Genomic DNA, 20812 nt, shown 5'->3' with positions numbered 1-20812 from the left:
ACTGCAGAAATCTACTGCCTGCAATGAAGTAATAATCATGTTAACCATAATTTGCAACAGAGACATTACACTCTGTTATTAGCTGGTAGAATCATTTCCAGTTATTGAATATATTAAGTTGGGGATTCTTCAGTGTCATCCAACTGAGCATTTCAGTGCTGAACCTAATCTTTATATAAGCAAGCATTTATAAGCAAAAGGCAGAAAATATCTAGTTCACTATATAACCATGCTGAACATTCACAAATATTGGCTATGAATGGTCTTTTACCTTTTTTTCTAAAAAATTGGTTACACCCTCTTTTGTTTTTCATCATTTTTTTTAAAGAATTCTCATACTTTACCAAACTGGAAATAATTTTTAAAAAATTAAGAAATGATCTCAACTAGTCATCAATAAAAATGCATCAATAATAGCGGACATTGAATATTACACAGCCACATTTGTACTCCTATAACACATTTCTTGCAAATCACATCGGCTAATTACATCCTGGAAACTGCACCAGAAGGAGCAGATTTGTGGATCATACAAAAGGATGGATGACTAATCTGTTTCTTGATTTTAAAATGCTGGATTTTTTTAAAAAAGGATTTTAAGCTATCCATTTTTTTGTGAACCATTTAGCCTTCAAGCTGCTTGTTTCAATTGCTGCAACAATTCCATTACTAATACTTGGCATTTCTGTATGAGTGATTGTTGAAAAATTAAAAACTGGAAAATGACTTGTCCAGAAGCATCCATAAACAAGAACCTTTTGCCTGGCTGCCCAACATTTGATGACCTCTGGCACTGGCTGTGTGAGACTGTCAGTATTCCTTTTTCATGTGATCACCAAATATCAAATATAACATAATACCCAATGGTGCCGGGAACTGCACCACTATCAAGGGTGGGTGTATCAGAATAACACATTTATTGCAATCAGGCAGTGCTAATAGGAGATAACAGTAAAGTATTGGAAAAAAATTAGTAGACCATATGACCAGTCTTCTGGCATCTGTACCAGTGTTACGATTCAGTTATCAAGTCAACTGGAGTTCACAAAACTCACAAAACTCACAAAATGAGAGAGAAAATCAACTTCTTGTATAATCCAAAAAAATAAAATATTTATGTGCTGCCCTTTTTAAAAATCACATCTTTACTATGTAACTCTACCAATGCAAACCAAACAACCTAGCAATGGGATTTTGTTGCACAACTTAACCTAATACGCTGTACTCTGGCTACCATCGCCATTGTAATGTAGTGCTATTATTATATTGTCAGCCCTTGCCTTGCAAATTATAAAATGAAGGCGGCTATAAGTCAGGGCAAAAGAATACCGAATTCAGGTCACTAAACAAAGTTGTCAACCTTTGAATTAAAAGGTATTTATGGTTTCATTAAAACCTGGACTTCTAGTTTTACTTTCATATATTCCTGAATACAGTACCTAAAAGGGCTTCTTTGATGTTCAGGGTGAACTGAGTAATATGGACAGTGGCCAACAGACAGCCATAAATCTGCAGCCCTCAACTCATGCAAGCCTTAGCAAAATGCAGTAATGAAAACAAGAGTGGTACTGACTACAAATCAACATATATTTCTTTTTAGATATAAATATGACTGGCCAATAGAAACTACTGTGTGAAGCATAAAACCTCCCTTTATCAAGGGAAGAAAGAGGAGAGGATGAGTAGCCAAACTACATGCACTTGCCTGCTTTCCCCTGTGGTGATCAGCTGAAAGGACAAAGCTGTCCTCTTATTTCTAAACATAAACATATCAAAGACTGTGAAACAATTTTAAGCAAGAGTCAAAGATTTCTGATTACAAAATCTAGACTGCTGCTTCTATAATGCACAGGGCCATTGACTTTACAATTGGAAAAGCCAATTGTGGGAGGAGGGAGAGGGAGGGAGGGGGAGAGAGACAGAGAGACGGTCTTGTGATCATTTGGTCTTTGGCAACTGTCATGTATTTATGAGAGTTGTACCAGAGTCATGTGGTCACTATTTGTAACCTTCCCAGCTGGCTTTTGACAAGCAAAGTCAATGGGGAAAGCCAGATTCTCTTAAGAACTGCACTGATACTTCGTCTTATGAACTTAATTTGTTCCGTGACCATGTTCATAAGTAGAAAGTTTCATAAGCCAAAGCAATTTTCCCCATAGAAATCAATGTAAAAGCAAATAATGTGTGCAACCCCATCCCAAAAGTCACCCCTTTTGCCTTGCGCCACTGGGAAACCCAACCTCCAGACTTCTGTTGCCAGCTGAAGTACAGGGAATCCCCGAGGTTCCCCTCATTGGGAAACCCCACCTCCGGACTTCGTTGTCAGCCGAAGCGCCCGTCTTGCATTGCTGGGATTTCCCTGAGGCTCCCCTCGCTGTGATTCTCTTCATTTTTGCCGGCGCTGCTTTGAATCCCAGCGAGGGGAGGCTAAGAGAAATCCCAGCACTTCGGCTGGCAACGGAAGTCCGGAGCTGGGGTTTCCAAGCGAGGGGAGGCTCAGGGGAATCCCAGCACTTCGACTGGCAACGGAAGTCCAGAGGCGGGGTTTCCCAGCGAGGGGAGCCTCAGGGGAATCCCAGCGCTTTGGCTGGCAATGGAAGTTTGGAGGCGGGGCATCCCAGCAGTGGCAGCTCGGGTTCGTAAGGTGAAAATAGTTCGGAAGAAGAGGCAAAAAAATCTTGAACACCAGGTTCATATCACGAAAAGTTAGTATGAAGAGAGGTTCATAAGACGAGGTATCACTGTATATGATTCAATTAACAGCTACAGTGATTCACTTAACAGTGACAGCAAAAAAAGGATGTAAAATAGGGCATAACTCATTCAACGTCTTGCTTAGCAACTGAAATTTTGGGCTCAATTGTCGTCATATGTCAATGACTATCTGTAGTATATTTTGTATTTGACCCTTATAGCAGAAATCCACACTGAGTTAAATATTCATCCCTGCAATTCTGCATTTAGTAACATTCATTTTTATATTTGCAAACTCCTAGGAAGAGATATAGTACAGTAAGAAAAGAAGAAACAGAAAACTTGTGGTGAATATTATTGATTAAGATAGATAGATAGATAGATAGATAGATAGATAGATAGATAGATAGATAGATAGATAGATAGATAGATAGATAGATAGATGCATTTATATATTCTGAGAATGCAAAATACTGAAGTTCTTATTAGCATCAAAAGATAATATAATCACTTACTTTGGAAACAAAACATTCCGCTATAGCTACAGGATCATTTTCACAGTTTTCCAAATCTTGCAGAAGTTCACTAGTTCAAAAAGAAAGTGTAATACTGCAATTATTATCATCATACGTCAATATATACTACCTACTGTTAAAACTGGCACTGCATTTAAGATTCTATTAAAATAAAACAGCACTATTCATTGTTTCCTACTATAATACTAAGTAATTAGAGGTTTCTTATCAGCTTTTCTTTTTGTAATTCCATTAATGATGTGAATAAATGTCTGTTTAGCTTGCTCGCTGTTCCCCTACTTCAGCTGCTATCTTAATCAGGATTTTTTTTAAAAAAGGAACTACTGGCTCTGTTTTACAATGATTGTAAAAACATGTACATATACAACACACGTGCATCATTGCAATGCTGCCTTCTCCCACAACACCAATATACAGTTTTCTGCATCTCTTTAGCATTTAAGGATTTTTCTCTTTTTAATACTAGGAAAGGGAAAGCAAAATGATACATAGCTTCATGCAGCACATACAAAACTGGTTTATAATAAATAGGCTGCATGTTGTCTTTCTGCCTATTAGCACTGAATGGTTTTCCCGTGGATTTACTTATGTTAAGCCTTGATTTCTTTGAACACAATTTGTTAAGTACATTACAATAGGTTACATGTCAGCGTTCCTAAGTAACGCATCCAAAGAAATCAAAATTCCAAAGCAGGCAGGTCCCTCAAATAACATATTTATTTGATACATCATATCGGCACGGCTAGTGAAAACCAATTCTGATGTTTCTCTGCATCAATACCATAATTAAAAGAGTAACTGTTTCCTTCCCCAAGTGTCCCAAGTCGCATTGCCCAATCAAAACAGTTGGTATGCTCCCCGGTCCTCCTCTCCTTCTTCAGCTACCACCTGTTGGGATGGCCTTGGTTCCCACGGGAAGGCTCGTTGTTTTGTCTATGAGACAGTTTATCTACTCCCCACCCCTTGAGAATGTGGCAACTAAGAAACAGCAAAAGATGGTTTCAGCCAGGTTCAATTCAAAGTTGACACTACATTTGAACAAACAAGCTAAGCCATGGGGTTTTTGTATCATGCTAAGGGAAACCAAACCAAAAACATTATAGATTCGCTCAATATATAAACCCACTTTTAATTCATCCACATAATGCTATTCTGTACTAAGGGATATACAGAAGCCCTTCAAACCACACAAAAGACAATTATACCAACTTACCAACTGGTTTTCTTTTAAACAACATTTGGTATGTTGGATTTGACTATACTAAACACATGCCAGTTCACAAGCATCAGAACACTTTTTGTTGCCTATGCTCCAATACTATATATTCAAATTGCTCTTTCCTTTGAAAATATAGTGATACCTTGTCTTATGAACTTAATTGGTTCCAGGACGGGGTTCGTAAGGTGAAAAGTTTGTACGATGAAACAATGTTTCCCATAGGAATCAATGGAGAAGTGATTAATGTGTGCAAGCCCAAAATTCACCCATTTTGCCAGCCGAAGCGCCCATTTTCATGCTGGTGGGACTCCCCTAAGGTTCCCCTCCATGGGAAACCCCACCTCTGGATTTTGCGATGCTGCAGGGGAATTCCACCAGGGGAATCCCACCAGCGTGAAAACGGGTGCTTCGGCTAGCAACGGAAGTCCAGAGGTGGGGCATCCCAGCGGCGGTGGCAGGTTCGTAAGGTGAAAATAGTTCGGAAGAAGAGGCAAAAAATCTTAAACCCTGGGTTCATATCTCGAAAGGTTCGTATGATGAGGGGTTCGTAAGATGAGGTATTACGGTACAGTACTTTTGTTTTAAGTTAGAAAAGTGGAAAATTAAATAGAAATGATAAACTTTCAGTTTTGAGGCTTTGAATGTAGTTAGAATGCTACAACCTCATGGTCAGTTTCAGTATCATCACTGTATCTGTGAGTAAACTACCAATTACAATTTGATCTGATGTACCAATATGTTGGAAACTCAAAGATAATGTGGCTCACTATTCATTTAGCATGTACAGGCATGCTTCGTCCAAGCTCAGCTACTCATGCTATGTATCAGTTAACCTTTGTCTCCAGTATCTGGATTGCTGTTTTACATTTGTGCAAAATATGTATGTATGTTTATATGAGGGTACCAAAGTAATTTGAGCTGGCAATTGAAAATAAAGAAACAATGGGTAAAAACTTTTTAATTCACTGTCATCCTTCCAATTGTTTTCCAGCATATGAAGATATATAAAAGAAATGTTATTCTGAAAAGTTGATACTTGATTGATATGGCATACTGACTATGAAATGTATATGAATGACAGGCAGGAAATGGACAATATATTTCTCTTGCACATTGCTACAAAACTGTTTTCATAATATGGCAGGATTGAGGTAAAGAATGATTGCTTAAGAGAATTCCACGGTCACACATTTTCAGACACAGCTGCTTTCAGTAGTATTTATTGTTTATGTGGGCTTTGCTGTGATTTTGGTTTTGGGCCAAGATTTGCTAAACTCTGGAAAAAAAGAATATGTTATAACCTAGTAAAAATTGGGCAAAAACAGTTGGGTCTTTACATAGACTTCAGCAAGAAAAAAAATCATAGTAACTCTATCTAGGTGTGTCTGGCATGGTTTACTAGATATGGATTAGAACATTAGTAAGAACTTGTTATCTTTATCATCATGAAGATAAAGAACTTTGTTCTGTTTACAATGGCTGGCTGATTGCTGATCTAGCATAATTCTAAAACGGGGTGTAATGTAGTCATGGTAATGTCACATGACGTATCAGGACTCCCCCACACACCTTTGGTAAACTGGGCACAGGCATTCCCAGCATATGACACATCTGGCCTGCGGGCCAGGAGTTTGACAGCCATGTTCTAAAGGGCATTACCAGGGTGAGTGGGGTCATGTTGAAAATGAGAAGGCATTACACAGAAGATTGATCAAGAAGCCAATAATGCAGGTAAGTTGAAAAAGACTTCTTACTCTACTTATACCACTCTTTTCCTATGCAAAAGAAATTTTTATCACTGATATCTTGATTGGTGTTGCATAATAGATTCACAAGGGTTCTCATTAGAGTAGTTAATTCTACTTCTACTTTTAATTATGTCATGCTCAATTTAATCCCCATGCTGGTGACCAGTTCTCTAAGGTCTTTACATTCACCCAATTATGACACGGTTTCATAGTATGATGTAATTATGATGTAACTAACTATGAAGAAGCAATGCTAATATTAGTTCTTACAACACATCAAGATTCATGACCCAAATCAGCCAAATTCACCATGGCAGAATAAATGAATATATATATGTATATATTCTTCCATTTTCTAGGCAGAATATTAGCTACACAAATAAAATGGAAAATATCTAATGTTGCAGTTTTGATTTTACAAAAACTACTCCTCCCAAAAGTGGAAATAGGAAATCAGGCAGTATCTAAAATTGACCCCACTGATTTCCATTGAAAAGCATACCTGGCCAAGAGGTTTGAGCTAGGTTTTGTTATTATTATGACAAGTGTTTCATAAAATAATTCAAGTGGTAAGTAAATACTTAATTTTAAAGTAAAATTTTGGGAGCTAAGTTTGATAAGCCTTTACAAATGGGAGGGTGATGAAAAGCAGCTATTACAGCTGCCTAATTTGCTTTAAGAGCTGATGTTTAATTCTTTATATAAAATATGTTGAGATATTGTTGAAAATTGTTTCCCTGAGGTGACATACAGTTTAAAATATGATAAAGTTATAGACAATTTTAATATTCTGGCAATAGATAAAAAGTGCCTTTAGCAGCAAATTAAAGTATGCTCTTTATTTTAAACTTAGCAAAAAAAATGTATGGGACACTCTATCTCCCACTGCTCATCTCCCATGCTCTCACAGAATGACCAAGCTCTGGAAATATCTTTTATTACCCCCTTTTACCCTCATTCTGAAGATTATAATAGTGTTAATCTTTTCAAGTATTCTCCCCAATTTTTAAAATTCATTTTGTTCAACCTTTAATCTTCCTGGAAGGGGGGGGAAACCAGAAAAGGCTTTAATGTGTCATTTCTACATATGCCTTCACTTTAATATTTACTTACCTATTGAAATGATAAATGTCTTTTATGTTTCCAAACAAAGCCGATCGCTCCTCTGTACCCAAAGACAACTTGGATTGGTCAGTGATGCAATCAAGGTAATCCTGTGAAATAAATGAAAAGGATGCCTTAATGTTGTCTGCTCTTTTCTTCCCCAGAAAATGAAACTACCTTTAACTGTGTAAAATGAGTCTCTGCCAGATCAATTTCACTCTATATTACTGTAATCCCTTCAATGAGTCCATCCCGAACAGGCCTTCTATTATGGGAGGCAACAATACTTTATCTGTTCACTAATACGAAAGAAATGCTCTCAAAGGCTGAACATACTGTGCTGCTCAGACTATACCCTGTATGTTTTTCAAACTGCAAATCTATTCAGATTTCACCCCTACTGACAGTTTAATCATCTCCATTAAATACCCAATAAAATCAATGATATCTTCCTATAGTAAGCCTCCTCCACTCACCCCCTCAGTATTATTAACATACCTGGGTTTCATACAACTTAAGCAGATTTCTGAGGAAAATGTAATTATTTTGGAGCTAGTGAAATAAATGTTTTTAACATTTCAAAAATGCAACATAACTGTTATGATTTGTAAAGAACAGAATATTTAGCTGTCTATACAGCACTCTAGTTACCCAGAATGTATAATGTGGTTATACTAGAATATATTCTCAGGAATTTGTTTGCAATAACAGGTGCAAAATATATGAACATAGAGACTAAATTTGGGGAGAGATGAATAAGAACTATACATGAATCAAGAAAACAGAACTCCATCTCAGTATATTGTTTTTATAACCATGTTCATTCCTCTTTGATTAAAAATAAAGTTTCCTTAAAGTTAAGTTCACCTCCAGGAGATTTCATGAACTCATTCATTTTCTTGGAAGTATGGAAGTGATTTGCCATTGCCTTTTTCCTCAGTCTAACCTACAGTTTTGATATTACCATCTAATTTTTCTTCAGTTCAGACATGTTTAGTTTTCAAGACCAGATAACTTCACTCATGAACCGTAGAGAGCAAAGAAGTTCCTGCAGCAAAAACTACCCTACGCCCTAAATCTCTTTAGAGTATTCAATAAAGCAGGACTTTTGGAATGGGCTTCTCAGATTCTGGGAAAGAAATTGGCAGTTTGCAAAATATTATAAGCCCAGATCATCTGCACAGTTTTTCTTTACCAAGAAAATCGATAGCTACTTTCCTAGCATATCAAAAAGTGGCTAGGAAGAAAGAAATCCTTTCCTAATTCAGTTAAAAATAATTGAGTTCTAAAGTAAACATATGCACTTGCCAGTATTTCTGTATTCTTTCAATACATTTGGTTAAAGAATACTCAGTGAAAATCCTGCTTCAGGATTTTCACGTTGCTACCTTGGCAGATAGCTAGTATCTGCCAAGGTAGCAATAGCACTTAGACTTAATAGCACTTAGACTACTCTCCATAGTACTTTACAGCACTCTCTAAGCTGTTTACAGAGTATTACTCCCAACCATCTGTGTCAACCTTGAGCTGGTCAGGACTGAACTCCTGGCAGTGAGCAGGATTTGCTTGCAATACTACATTCTAACCACTGCACCACCAGGGCATTAGCATGAGTTTTGATTACAGTAATACCATGTCTTACGAACCTAATTGGTTCCCGGGGGAGGTTCGTAAGGCGAAAAGTTCGTAAGACGAAACATTGTTTCCCATAGGAAACAATGTAAAATGAATTAATGCATGCAACGGGAAAAAAAGGCCACCGCCCAGCTGTCACCTTTTGAAACAGCCGGGGGCTTCTCAGCGTTCTCCCAATGCCAAACCCGGAAGTTCGGCAAAAGTTCGGGTTCGGGTGGCCGGCGAGAAGCCCCGCCGCCCGGCTGTCACCTTTTGAAACAGCCGGGGGGCTTCTCGGCAGCCTCCCGAATGCCGAACCCGGAAGTTTGGGTTTGGCGTTCGGGTTCAGGAGGACGCTGAGAAGCCCCCCGGCTGTTTCAAAAAGCGACAGCTAGGCGGCGGGGCTTCTCGGCGGCGGGTTCATAAGACGGAAAAAGTTCATAAGAAGAGGCAAAAAATTTCCGAACCCCGGGTTCGTATCTCGGGTTGTTCGTATGGCGAGGGGTTCGTATCATGAGGTACCACTGTATTACACTGTTCTTTTATGTCTCTGCTTCCTGCTTTTTCAGTGTGAGTACCCAACTTCAATATTTCTATATGTGTTCTACTCTACCAGCAGTTTCCCACTGCAAACTCCATGAATGTGTCTACACAGTTTTCCTGCCAACAATATGAAAGTTATTTGCTGCTGTCTTTCCAAACCTAGATTTTAACATGTTAAAAGATCAAGAAATTTCATAAATGGAAGCAACTTTTAATTCAATAACCTGGACATAAGGATACTTATCCAATCATTGCTAGATAACTGTCTTTTGCATAAATGAATTCCCCCTGCAAAATAACTGTTTTGTGAATTTTCCTCATTAAATTATAATTTTACTTCCATTTAAGAAAACAGTGAACTTAGATAAATGTAATTATATACTGTATCTACATACTGGAGGGTTTTAACAATTAAGAGCCATGACACCTTAATGCTACAGTGTATACTCTCTGCACCTTTACATTTCATTCCAATTCCATTATCTTATGAACTCATTCTTAAAATCAGTCCTCTTAAAATATGTTATTGTATTAAATCACTGTAGCAATATCCCCAGGGTTTCCAGAAACTTCCCACTGGCCTTTGTTTTTATTCACAAGCTGCCTTGTGGCAAAGATTTAAGAAACCTCATAAAGGAGAAACTATTGCTACACCTACAAACATACTCAGAATCTGAGTCACTGAGTGGGGGGAAAAACCTAATTCAATGGTAGATCTTTCCAAATTTAAAATTTAATACAAATTTGGTTCTACCAGCATGAAGTAAGCTTGCTCTCAGACCCAAAATAGAGTACTACATCAATTGCTAAGCATAGTAAGACTTTTTAAATGGTACTTTACATGGATGGGTTCTAATTTACCTCACTGCTGGCTCGCTTCCTCCTGTGCCATTTTGGCCGCGCCTCATGGGTGCATGAGCGGTGCTGAAAAATCCCAAAGATAGTGACGCATACGCAGTGCTGGAAGCTTGGCTTCTGCACATGTGCACAAGGAAAAACTGGCACCCCCCCCCCCAAAGATGGCGGAGTCGATGGACTGGCACTGAAAGAATTGGTTCTGTGATGTCATTGTGACATCACCAGTGGTTTGCTACTGGGAGGAACTGATTAATTCTCTTTTCCCATATTAGTCCCAATTTGAAGGCAGTTTGCAATTATGCCTACAAGAAACAAACTAATCATGTGGACCAAATATCCAATTTTTAAAAATCATATTGGAGCTTTTTAAAGTCTTTTTAGCCATATTAATTGGATTTTTAGATGTACTGGTTATATTGTTTCTGATATGTTGTGAGCCGCTCCAAGTCCTCGGAGAGGTGCGGCATACAAATCCAATGAATAAACAAACAAATAAATAAATACATTTAAATAAATAAATACATTTAAATAAATAAATAAATAAATAAATAAATAAATAAATATTACTGATAAGTTTCTTTTTCATTGAATATTGTCAGGTTCTGCTTTTAATTTTTGGGGCCTTTTATATTTATCACTCTATTCTTTAAGAGTTTAACAACTGCTTCCGGAGGAAAGGATACAAAACTGTGTAAAAGCAAAGACTGTTCACTACAAAGAATAAAGCAGCAGAAAACACGGATTGGTCTATTCTTTACGAAAAACAAAGAAACAGAAACTGTATTGTACTATGTAGAAACTGGACTGCAGATAATGATCACTCAAGTATGACAATAAGAAATCCATCAAAATGTAAATTGGATTTTGGCATGGCTAACCTAATTTTTCTCACAGGATTTGGAAACAAAGATACTGAACTATTTTACTTGAATTCTGTCTGAGTACAAGGCAAATCATGGTACAGAACCTGCCAATAAAATAAGGTCAACCTAACACTACTTGAGCTTTCCTCAGATTACTATCGAAATTTACAATGCAGAATTAAATATTGTTCAGTTTCTGGGGGGAAAAGCCTGTGTAAGTGAGGATGTTGCTGCTTCTCCTTCTAAAACATTGTTAACATATTTATTTCACATCAAGTCACTGATTTTGAATATATAGTATAGCTATAATAGTACTTCAGTGCACTGAAATGCCAAATGTTGAAAGTTTGGAAAAGTTGCAGATGGGGTACTATATATCTATGCATTAAGCATCAAAATGGTAATATTGACCCTGAATGTCCTCTTTAGTTACTAAGTTCGCCAACATCTGATGATGGATATGGCAAAAAGAAGAAGTAGTTATTAAAGGCAAGAACAAGTGCTAAAAGCAATTGTATCCCCAAGTGTAGCTATTTTGTATTACCATTGAAAGCGCTTATTAAAAAGAAGTCCAATAGAAACTCTACTGGCATGGGAGTTCAACTATCTTGCCAAAAAGAGCAAGTTTAAATTTTACGAGACAAAATAATGAGTATCACGGAGAATCAAAACTTTGTTCGCACAGCTCACCCTAAGACTTCCTAACTAACCTTAACTGGGATTGTAGCCACAGAGATGAAATCAGCTCTCTAAAACCCACTTCTCAAGATCATTATGTTCAAAATAATTCATGGGAACCAACCAGCCCAATAAATAAATAACTCAAGAGTTTTCAAATTAGAGCTCTGTATTGTGCCTTGTCATTTAATAGCTCCTCAAACTCGTCCTAGAATGCCATTAAAAATGGAACATGATCTCTCAGTCTGTCCTGCATGGAAAATGATCAAAGCTATACAACCACGAGTTTGTTTTATAGCCTTAATCATTTTTTCCTGTTTAAAAATTACTTGACCCAAACAAACCAATGGAAAATGCTAACAATATGATAGCAAGCTGTGAACGTTTGAAATCCTGATTTTTTAAAAATGTGGAAAATCCCCGATAACATACCAGACCATTTATTATTAAAGCAAACTCAGTATTTGCTGGGAAACAAAAGAAAAAGACCAACCTCCTAAACCAACCATGGAATTAAACCCAATTTGATAAAGTTTACAGTTTGAGTATTGTATCTGCTCAAACAAAAATAATAATTTGAAATGCAACCAAAACCCCATTCATTATTCACCTCTTTTGGATTTTCTTTGAATCTCTGCATATAAATATCCTACCGATTCAAAACAAGAATGCCTGAGTTAATAATACAAAAGTTTCAAGCGATAAGGTCATGTAATGTGTCAGAATGGAAAAGAAATGAGCCCCTTAAATGCAATAATATACATTACACGAGATCCACAACAGCACTCTGATAAACCATTAACTAACAACATTAAATGCCTGTAAGAATTCCTTCAATAATATTAGTCACAGTGCTTCCATGGCTACATACTCAGAAGACATTCTCAAAAGCCCCCAAAAGAAATTCAGTTTACCACCTTCCAGAAAGAAAGCAGAGTTGGAACAAACATAACATCTAAGGGATTTCATTCTGTAACAGCAATTTCTGGTTTCATCTCCACCACACTTCCCATTCCCACTTCATGAACATTTTAAGGGGTTTTCCGCTGATAAGTGACAAGCTACACACAGCCTTATACATTAAACCAGACCTCTCAACTGATATCTTCAGTGTGTATGTGTTAATTTTGTAATATGCTCATGGTGAATAATATATGCCAACAAATAGGTATATGCTTTTTGTAGCAAATTGTATCTACGTGGTCTTCAAAGTCATGGAGGCTTAGAAATTGAAATCCTAGGCTTAGGGACTTAGAACTACGTCACCGTAAATACGACCTAAGCATAGCCCTTGAAATCACCTGCTACAACGTCCTTCCTGTCAATGAATACTACAGCTTCAACCACAACAATACACGAGCACATGACAGATACAAACTCAAAGTAAACCACTCCAAACTCGACTGTAGAAAATATGACTTCAGCAACCGAGTTGTTAATGCATGGAACATATTACCAGACTCTGTTATTTTCATCACCAACCCCCCAAAACTTTACCCTTAGACTATCCATTGTTGACCTCACCCGATTCCTTAGAGGTCAGTAAAGGGCGTGCATAAGTGCACCAGCGTGCCTACCGTTTCTGTCCTAAGTTTCTCTCTTTATTAATAGCAATGCCATGTATATAAACAATGTTATTTCTTTGTATACTACCAATATGTACTTTACAAAAATAAATAAAATAAAAATAAAATCCCCAGGAAGAGTATAAGGCAAAAAGCTTAATATGTAGCAATGAGGATATGAAACAAGTTCTAAACTTTGATGTAATGTTCACTCAGACTGCTTTATAGATGATCATGATCATGATACACATGAATATGATCTGACCAGATGATCTGACCATATGATCAGAAAATACGATGGGGCCATTATTTTTTCATAAAATCATAAATTGTAACATACTGTATGTCTTTCCCCATCCTAGTTCTAAAATTTTGATGAGCTTTCTTACTAGATTGGACGTATTGCTCCGCACATCCCTGTCAGGATATTATAAAAATATGCTTCTACCTCAGCCTATATGTCCTTCAGAACCAGCACACTTCCCAAGCTATGGTTGAAAGCAATGGTCATCCCCATCTTCATAAAAGGAGACCCCTGTCTGGTTGATAACCACAGACCAATATCAATATGCTATGTCCCATGCAAAGTCATGGAATCAATTATAAACCAATCAATTACTCTCCACCTAGAAACTGATAAACTGCTCTCTAACAAACAATTTGGATTCAGAAAAAACTATCCTGCAACCTGCAGCTCCTCCACTGCAAAAACATATGGACAACTCATCTAGATCAAGGAAAATCTATAGATGCATTTATATTGACTTTTGCAAAGATTTGATTCAGTGGTCCATGACAAACTACTCCTAAAACTCAAGTCCTATGGCATATCAGGATCCCTCCACAGCTGGATTACAGCATTCCTGTCAAACAGACAACAAGTGGTCAAATTAGGAAGCTCCACATCCACAACTGTCCCTGTTAAAAGCGGTGTTCCCCAAGGTAGCATACTGGGACCAACGCTATTCATTCTCTACATCAATGACCTTTGCAATCACATCACAAGCAACTGTGTTCTCTTCATTGAGGATGTAAAACTCTTCAATACCACCCATAACACAATTACTCTCCAAAAAGACCTAGACTCTGCCTCTGATTGGTCTAACAAATGGAATTCCAAATCTCAACCAGCAAATGCTCTGTCCTACACATCAGCAAAAAAAATCAGAACTACAAATACAAACTGAATAAACAAATTATCACAGATAACCCCCACTCGGTTAAAGACCTCGGAATACTAATAACAAAAGATCTAAGTGCCAAAGCCCACTGCAACAACATTGCCAAGAAGGCTTCAAGAGTTGGTAACATAATCCTACGTAGCTTCTGCTCCGGCAATCTCACACTACTTACCCATCCTCGAATACAGCACATCTGTTTGGAACCCATACCACATCTCAGACATTAACACCCTCGAAAATGTCCAAAGATACTTCACCAGAAGAGCCCTTCATTCCTCCACTCGAAACAGAATAACCTACGAAACTAGACTTACAATCCTGGGTCTAAAAAGCTTAGAACTACGACGCCTTAAACATGATCTAAGTATTTCACACAAGATCATATGCTGCAACATCCTGCCTGTCAATGACTACTTCAGCTTCAACCACAACAACACAAGAGCACACAACAGATTCAAACTTAATATTAACCGCTCCAAATTTGACTGTAAAAAATACGACTTTAGTAATCTAGTTGTCGAAGCATGGAACTCATTGCCGGACTCCGTAGTGTCATCCCCTAACCCCCAACATTTTACCCTTAGACTATCCCCGGTTGATCTCACCAGATTCTAAAGAGGTCAGTAAGTGGCGTGCGTAAGTACACTAGTATGCCTTCCATCCCCTGTCCTATTGTCTTTCCTGTATCTCCTATATCTTTTCTTCTAATTCCTATATCTTTTCTCTATTCTTTCATTGATTTACTTTATTCCTATATCTTATATCCTATATCTTTATTCCTATATTCTATTCCTATAATCTCTTTTATTCTTTCTCTGATATATTTTACTACGAGTATATCCTCTATGACCTTCATTGCGTATTGGACAAAATAAATTAATAAATAAATGTCCATATGGGAAGTCTCTGTGAAGTTCCTTGAACCAAATACTCCTCTAGTACTCTTTTTACAGGGAATCCTGCAGACATTTCTGAAGAAATATGCTTGTAGTCCTTGATTCAAACCTTTCATTTAGTGACTGGTTGAAGTTACAACAAAATTGAAAAAAAGTGACATGACCATTTTTCACATGTATGATCCCAATGTGTCTCCATGGTCACATGATTAAAATTCGGCTGCTTGGCAACTGGCATGTATTCATAATGGTTGCAGTGTCCCAGGGTCATGGGATCACTTTTTGCAACCTTCTGACAAGCAAAGTCAACAGGGAAGCTAGATTTACTTAACAACTATATTACTAACTTTACAACTACAGTAATTCATTGAATAACAGTGGCAAGAAAGGTAAAAAATTGGACAAAAGTCACTTAACAACTGCCTTGCTTAGCAACAGAAATTTTGGCCTCATTTGTCATAAGTTGAGGTGTTTCCCTAGGCATGTTAACCAAGCATACAAAAAGAATAAGATTGCTATATTCGTATATGAATATGTTTGCCTGTACTGTATTTAACAATGTGCTATATCATAAATTTTAGCCATTTTTTCAGATAATATTTATATTTTATCAGAACCATTTATCAATGCTTATATCACAATATTTTGGCTATTCTGCTGTTGGAATACAACAAAAGTTCAGCTCCTTTAAAAGAGAGACAAGATGGCAATTTTAACAGCTTCCGAGATCACAATTGAGCCTCGTTTTCAGACACAAGTTGCAAAAATTTATGTCCTGGGCAACCAGCTTTTTATAAGCATAGTCATAACGTCTACCAAAACAATATTTTTGAAAAGTAGCAAGAAGCTAATTGGTACTGAGGAGGAGAAAATTCTTATCTTCTGCCATAATCACAAGATTTATTGTGAGATTGGAGGATGGGAGTTGGGAAATTAGTAAATCGAAAACAAAGGAACATAATTATCCATGAACATCGTGAACTCTGGAAATTCGAATTTTCCAGCAAGTCACTTAAGATACCCCCTAATTTACATTCTACAATAAAATTATATGATCAAAACCTGTAAATTATCTACCTGCCATTCGTGTTCTTTGTAACAGGTTCTTGCAAGTTTTTTCTCATAGTCCTTATTATTATCAGATAAAACCATTATTTATCAACCAATCTTTATCTTATTATTTACTAGAGTGCCAGCATGGTGTAGTGGTTCAGGCATCAGACTAGAAACTAGAAGACTGTGAGTTCTAGTTCTGCCTTAGGCACAAAGCTACCTGGGTATCCTGGGCCAGCCATTCTCTTTCAGGGAGTAATGGCAAATTACTTTGAAAAACCTTGCCAAAAAAACTTCAGGGACGTGTCCAGGAAGTCTCTGAGAATTGGACACGACTGAACATAGGAAAAATATGATTTAGCACAGGCACAATATATGCCAAATAATAATAATAATAATAATAATAATAATAATAATAATAATAATATGCACAGATACAGTATATATGGTACCTTGCTCAACAGTAGTAACTGTGAGAGGGGTCTTGGAGTCCTAGTGGACAACCATTTAAATATGAGCCAGCAGTATGCAGCAGCTGCCCAAAACCCCAACACAGTTCTAGGCTGCATTAACAGAGGGATAGAATCAAGATCACGTGAAGTGTTAATAACACTTTATAATGCCTTGGTAAGGCCACACTTAGAATACTGCATCTAGTTTTGGTTGCCACAATGTAAAAAGGATATTGGGACTCTAGAAAAAGTGCAGAGAAGAGCTGGAGGCTAAAACATATAAAGAACGGTTGCAGGAACTGGGTATGCCTAGTTTAAGGAAAAGAAATACTGGGGAAACATGATAGCAGTGTTCCAATATCTCAGGGGTTACCCCAAAGAAGAGGGAGTCAAACTATTATCCAAAGTACCTAAGGGTAGAACAAGAAGCAATGGGTGGAAACTAAACAAGAAGCGAAGCAATTTAGAACTAAGGAGAAATTACTTGACCGGTTTGAACAGTTAATCAGTGGAACAGCTTGCCTCCAGAAGTTGTGAATGCTGGATAACCATTTGTCTGAAGTATTGTAGTGTTTCCTGCCTAAGCAGGGGTTTGGACAAGAAAACCTTCAAGGTCCCTTCCAACTCTGTTGTTGTTATTATTTATTTATTTATTTATTATTTATTTATTTATTATTTAGATTTGGATGCCGCCCCTCTCCGCAGACTCGGGGCGGCTCACAGCAAGATACAGCATACATTATTATTGTTGTTATTTTATTTTCCACAATTCATCAATATTAATGTATAAATTTATGTATAGATAAGTCAATGTTTTAAACAACTGTATTCTAATTCAGGTGGATTCTAAATATTAGCTTTAAATTGCATGTTTAAATACATTTTAAAATGTTTTCTACTCCTCAATAGGAAATACTGTACTTTACTTTAGAAATATTAGGGGAATTTGGCACTGACAGACCCTGTAACTCTAATTATGGAAAGCTTAGAAACATCATCAAGCTGCATAAGAGATTTTGACACTTTAGAATTAATTGGAATTCATTAGATGTATGACTAAAAATGATTCATAAATAATATATAAAGTATTTGTGAAGTTCACTGCAGATACTTGTATCCAATCATTTAAAGGCAGAGAAAGTTAATTTTTGGATTTTATATCCAAAGTCCAGTGTGGGTGAGAAGGGACAGAAGTTAAATTTTGAATCCCTTAGGATACAACCTTCTATTTACTCAACCTGTTGTAACTCTCCCGTTGTATTATTTTTTTTATATTTGAGTATAAAACCATGGAGAACCAAGGTAACCTTTGTGGGATGGTAGGTGATGAGCTTGATGAAATTTGCAGAGTTCTTTTTCACAGCTCATCTTTCTCCAATTCAATTCAATCATAAAACTTCATTCACTTTTTCTCAGTTTTGGCTGTGACTTATTAGAAACATTTCTTACAACTAGGTCTTCAATACTAATTATTTAAATGCTTCTCCATAGTTCAGTATAGCCATACTTTATATTAATGATTCTACTTCTTTCAATATGTTTTCCAAATTTTCAAAAGGAAAGCTTTTGTTTTAAAGAATAAAAGCTAAGGTACTAATCGTTTTTGTGCAACAAATCTAGATATGGTATTTGTCTTGTAGTTTGCTTTGTGTTTCATTGCATGAATACATATTAGTGATGTGCAGGATCCAAAATAGGAACTGTCCTGGAGAGAAACATCTAACTCCTTTTCTTCACTAAAATTTTAATTGGGAACTCTTTCTCGCTGTTGTTCACAAGGAAGAAAAGTTACCATTGGCAACAACAGAGCATCTTTTCTATTGTAAACAGCACTTGCTTGGGTAAACAGTGATTTTAATTAGGGCCATGACAGGGCAAAGGGTTAAAAACCTCTCTCTGCATGTTGCTACTCCAATAGGCTCTATCCCTTCAGTTGTACCATTCATGAGCTATTTATTTTAAATTATTTGTTTTAAAACAAATGAAACAATTTAAAAGCATAGCTGTTGAGAAAAAACAAAGGAATAATCAGTGGTTTATATCCAGTAAACAAAAATAAATTGCAATTGCAGTGGCCGTTTATTTATACCAACAACTTAAGAACCTTTTTCAATTTCCAGAAAGAAAAGAAGTAATTCCCCCCTCCCAAAGACATCTGAAAATTAAAACCTTCCATTATAAAAATAGAACTTTCTTAATAAATATAGCTTTGACTGTATTAATACTTGTGTTGGATACACACAAGTATTAATACAGTCAAAGCTATGTTTATCCAGATGATAAAATCCCAAAAGGAGGTAGCACAAGATGAATGATGTGTACCAAAATAAAATGGATAAATAATTAGGACATTTTGATTAAGAATTTGGCCATTGATATTATATTGTATTGTATTTTAATTTGAGGTATGTGAATTTGAATCTCTGTAAAGTGTGGAAAAACAATAAAAATTTATACCCCCCCCCCCCAAAAAAATAAATACTTGTGTTGGACAGTGATGGTGAACCTCTTTTGATTCGCATGCCAAAAGGGAGTGTGTGGGTGTACTAGCATGCATGCACGTGCTCACATCCTCCCCTCCCCCCCCATGCATACACACACACTGCCCCTCACGCATACACACACACCTTTCTGAAGGGGATTTTTTTTAATCTAACAGCAGTTGGGGAGAGGTTGAGCCACAATCACTCATGCCCTCAGCACCTTGAGGTTCGACTACTGCAACGCTCTCTACATGGGGCTACCTTTGAAAAGTGTTCAGAAACTTCAGATTGTGCAGAATGCGGCCGCGAGAGCAATCATGGGCTTTCCCAGATATGCCCAAGTCTCGTCAACACTCCGCAGTCTGCACTGGCTGCCGATCAGTTTCCAGTCTCAATTCAAAGTGTTGGTTATGACCTATAAAGCCCTACATGGCATTGGACCAGAATATCTCCGGGACCGCCTTCTGCCGCACGAATCCTAGCGACTGATTAGGTCCCACAGAGTTGGCCTTCTCCGGATCCCGTCGACTAAACAATGCCATCTGGCGGGACCCAGGGGAAGAGCCTTCTCTGTGGCGGCCCCGGCCCTCTGGAATCAACTCCCCCCGGAGATCAGGACTGCCGCACTCTCCTTGCCTTTCGTAAACCTTTGAAAACCCACCTATGTCGCCAGGCATGGGAAAATTAGCACACCCCTTAGCTATTGAGGTTTATGCATGGTTTGTTTGGTTTGTATAATTGTTTTTTATAAGGTTTTTAAACTGTTTTTAAATATTGGATTTGTATTCATTGTATTGTTTTCCTTGTTGTGAGCCGCTCTGAGTCCTCGGAGAGGGGCGGTATACAAACCTAATAAATAAATAGAGCCGTACTGGTATGAACCCACTGATTTTTGGCATTTGTTTTTCTGGCATCTCCATGTCAGAAGAAGCCCTCCCCTTAATGCTGACCTTTAAACTTCCTCCGAAGCACAGCTGAGGGCGTCTTCCACACAGAGACACCGGGGGGAAAATTGTCAAAATCAGTGGGTTTATACCGGTACGTCTCTACTCCTCTCCCCCCCCCCCGCCAGAAATGCGTTTTTCCGAACTTCCTGTTTGTCCATTGGGGGTATTTTGTTTTGCCTCCGGAGCTTCAGGGAAGCGTCCGGAGGAGGAAATGGCCTTTCCAAAGGCCAAAAATCAGCTGGCAAGCTGAAATATAGAAAAGTCTTGCATGCCCTCCCATATGGCTCCGTGTGCCGCAGTCATAGGTTCGCCATCACGGTGCTAGGATGTCTTTTCTCCGCCCCAAAAATTTTTTGATCTCCTCACTATTTTCATTAA

At 37.5% G+C, this 20812-nt stretch overlaps 1 protein-coding gene across 4 annotated transcripts in view; it reads right to left on the bottom strand.

Moving 5' to 3' along the window:
• The window catches only part of PLEKHG1 (pleckstrin homology and RhoGEF domain containing G1), a 133596-nt gene that overhangs the window by 36101 nt on the left and 76683 nt on the right, over window positions 1-20812 (bottom strand). For all 4 annotated transcript variants that reach the window (XM_070733702.1, XM_070733703.1, XM_070733705.1 and 1 more), the window contains 2 exons: window positions 7311-7411; window positions 3210-3279 (listed from right to left, as the gene is read on the bottom strand). In XM_070733702.1, the coding sequence (XP_070589803.1) occupies window positions 3210-3279; window positions 7311-7411 (171 nt within the window). The remainder of the gene's footprint in view (window positions 1-3209; window positions 3280-7310; window positions 7412-20812) is intronic.

Source organism: Erythrolamprus reginae, chromosome 1 (assembly GCF_031021105.1).
Source record: "Erythrolamprus reginae isolate rEryReg1 chromosome 1, rEryReg1.hap1, whole genome shotgun sequence".
Taxonomy (NCBI): domain Eukaryota; kingdom Metazoa; phylum Chordata; class Lepidosauria; order Squamata; family Dipsadidae; genus Erythrolamprus; species Erythrolamprus reginae.
This window is presented reverse-complemented; position numbering and strand designations above follow the sequence as displayed.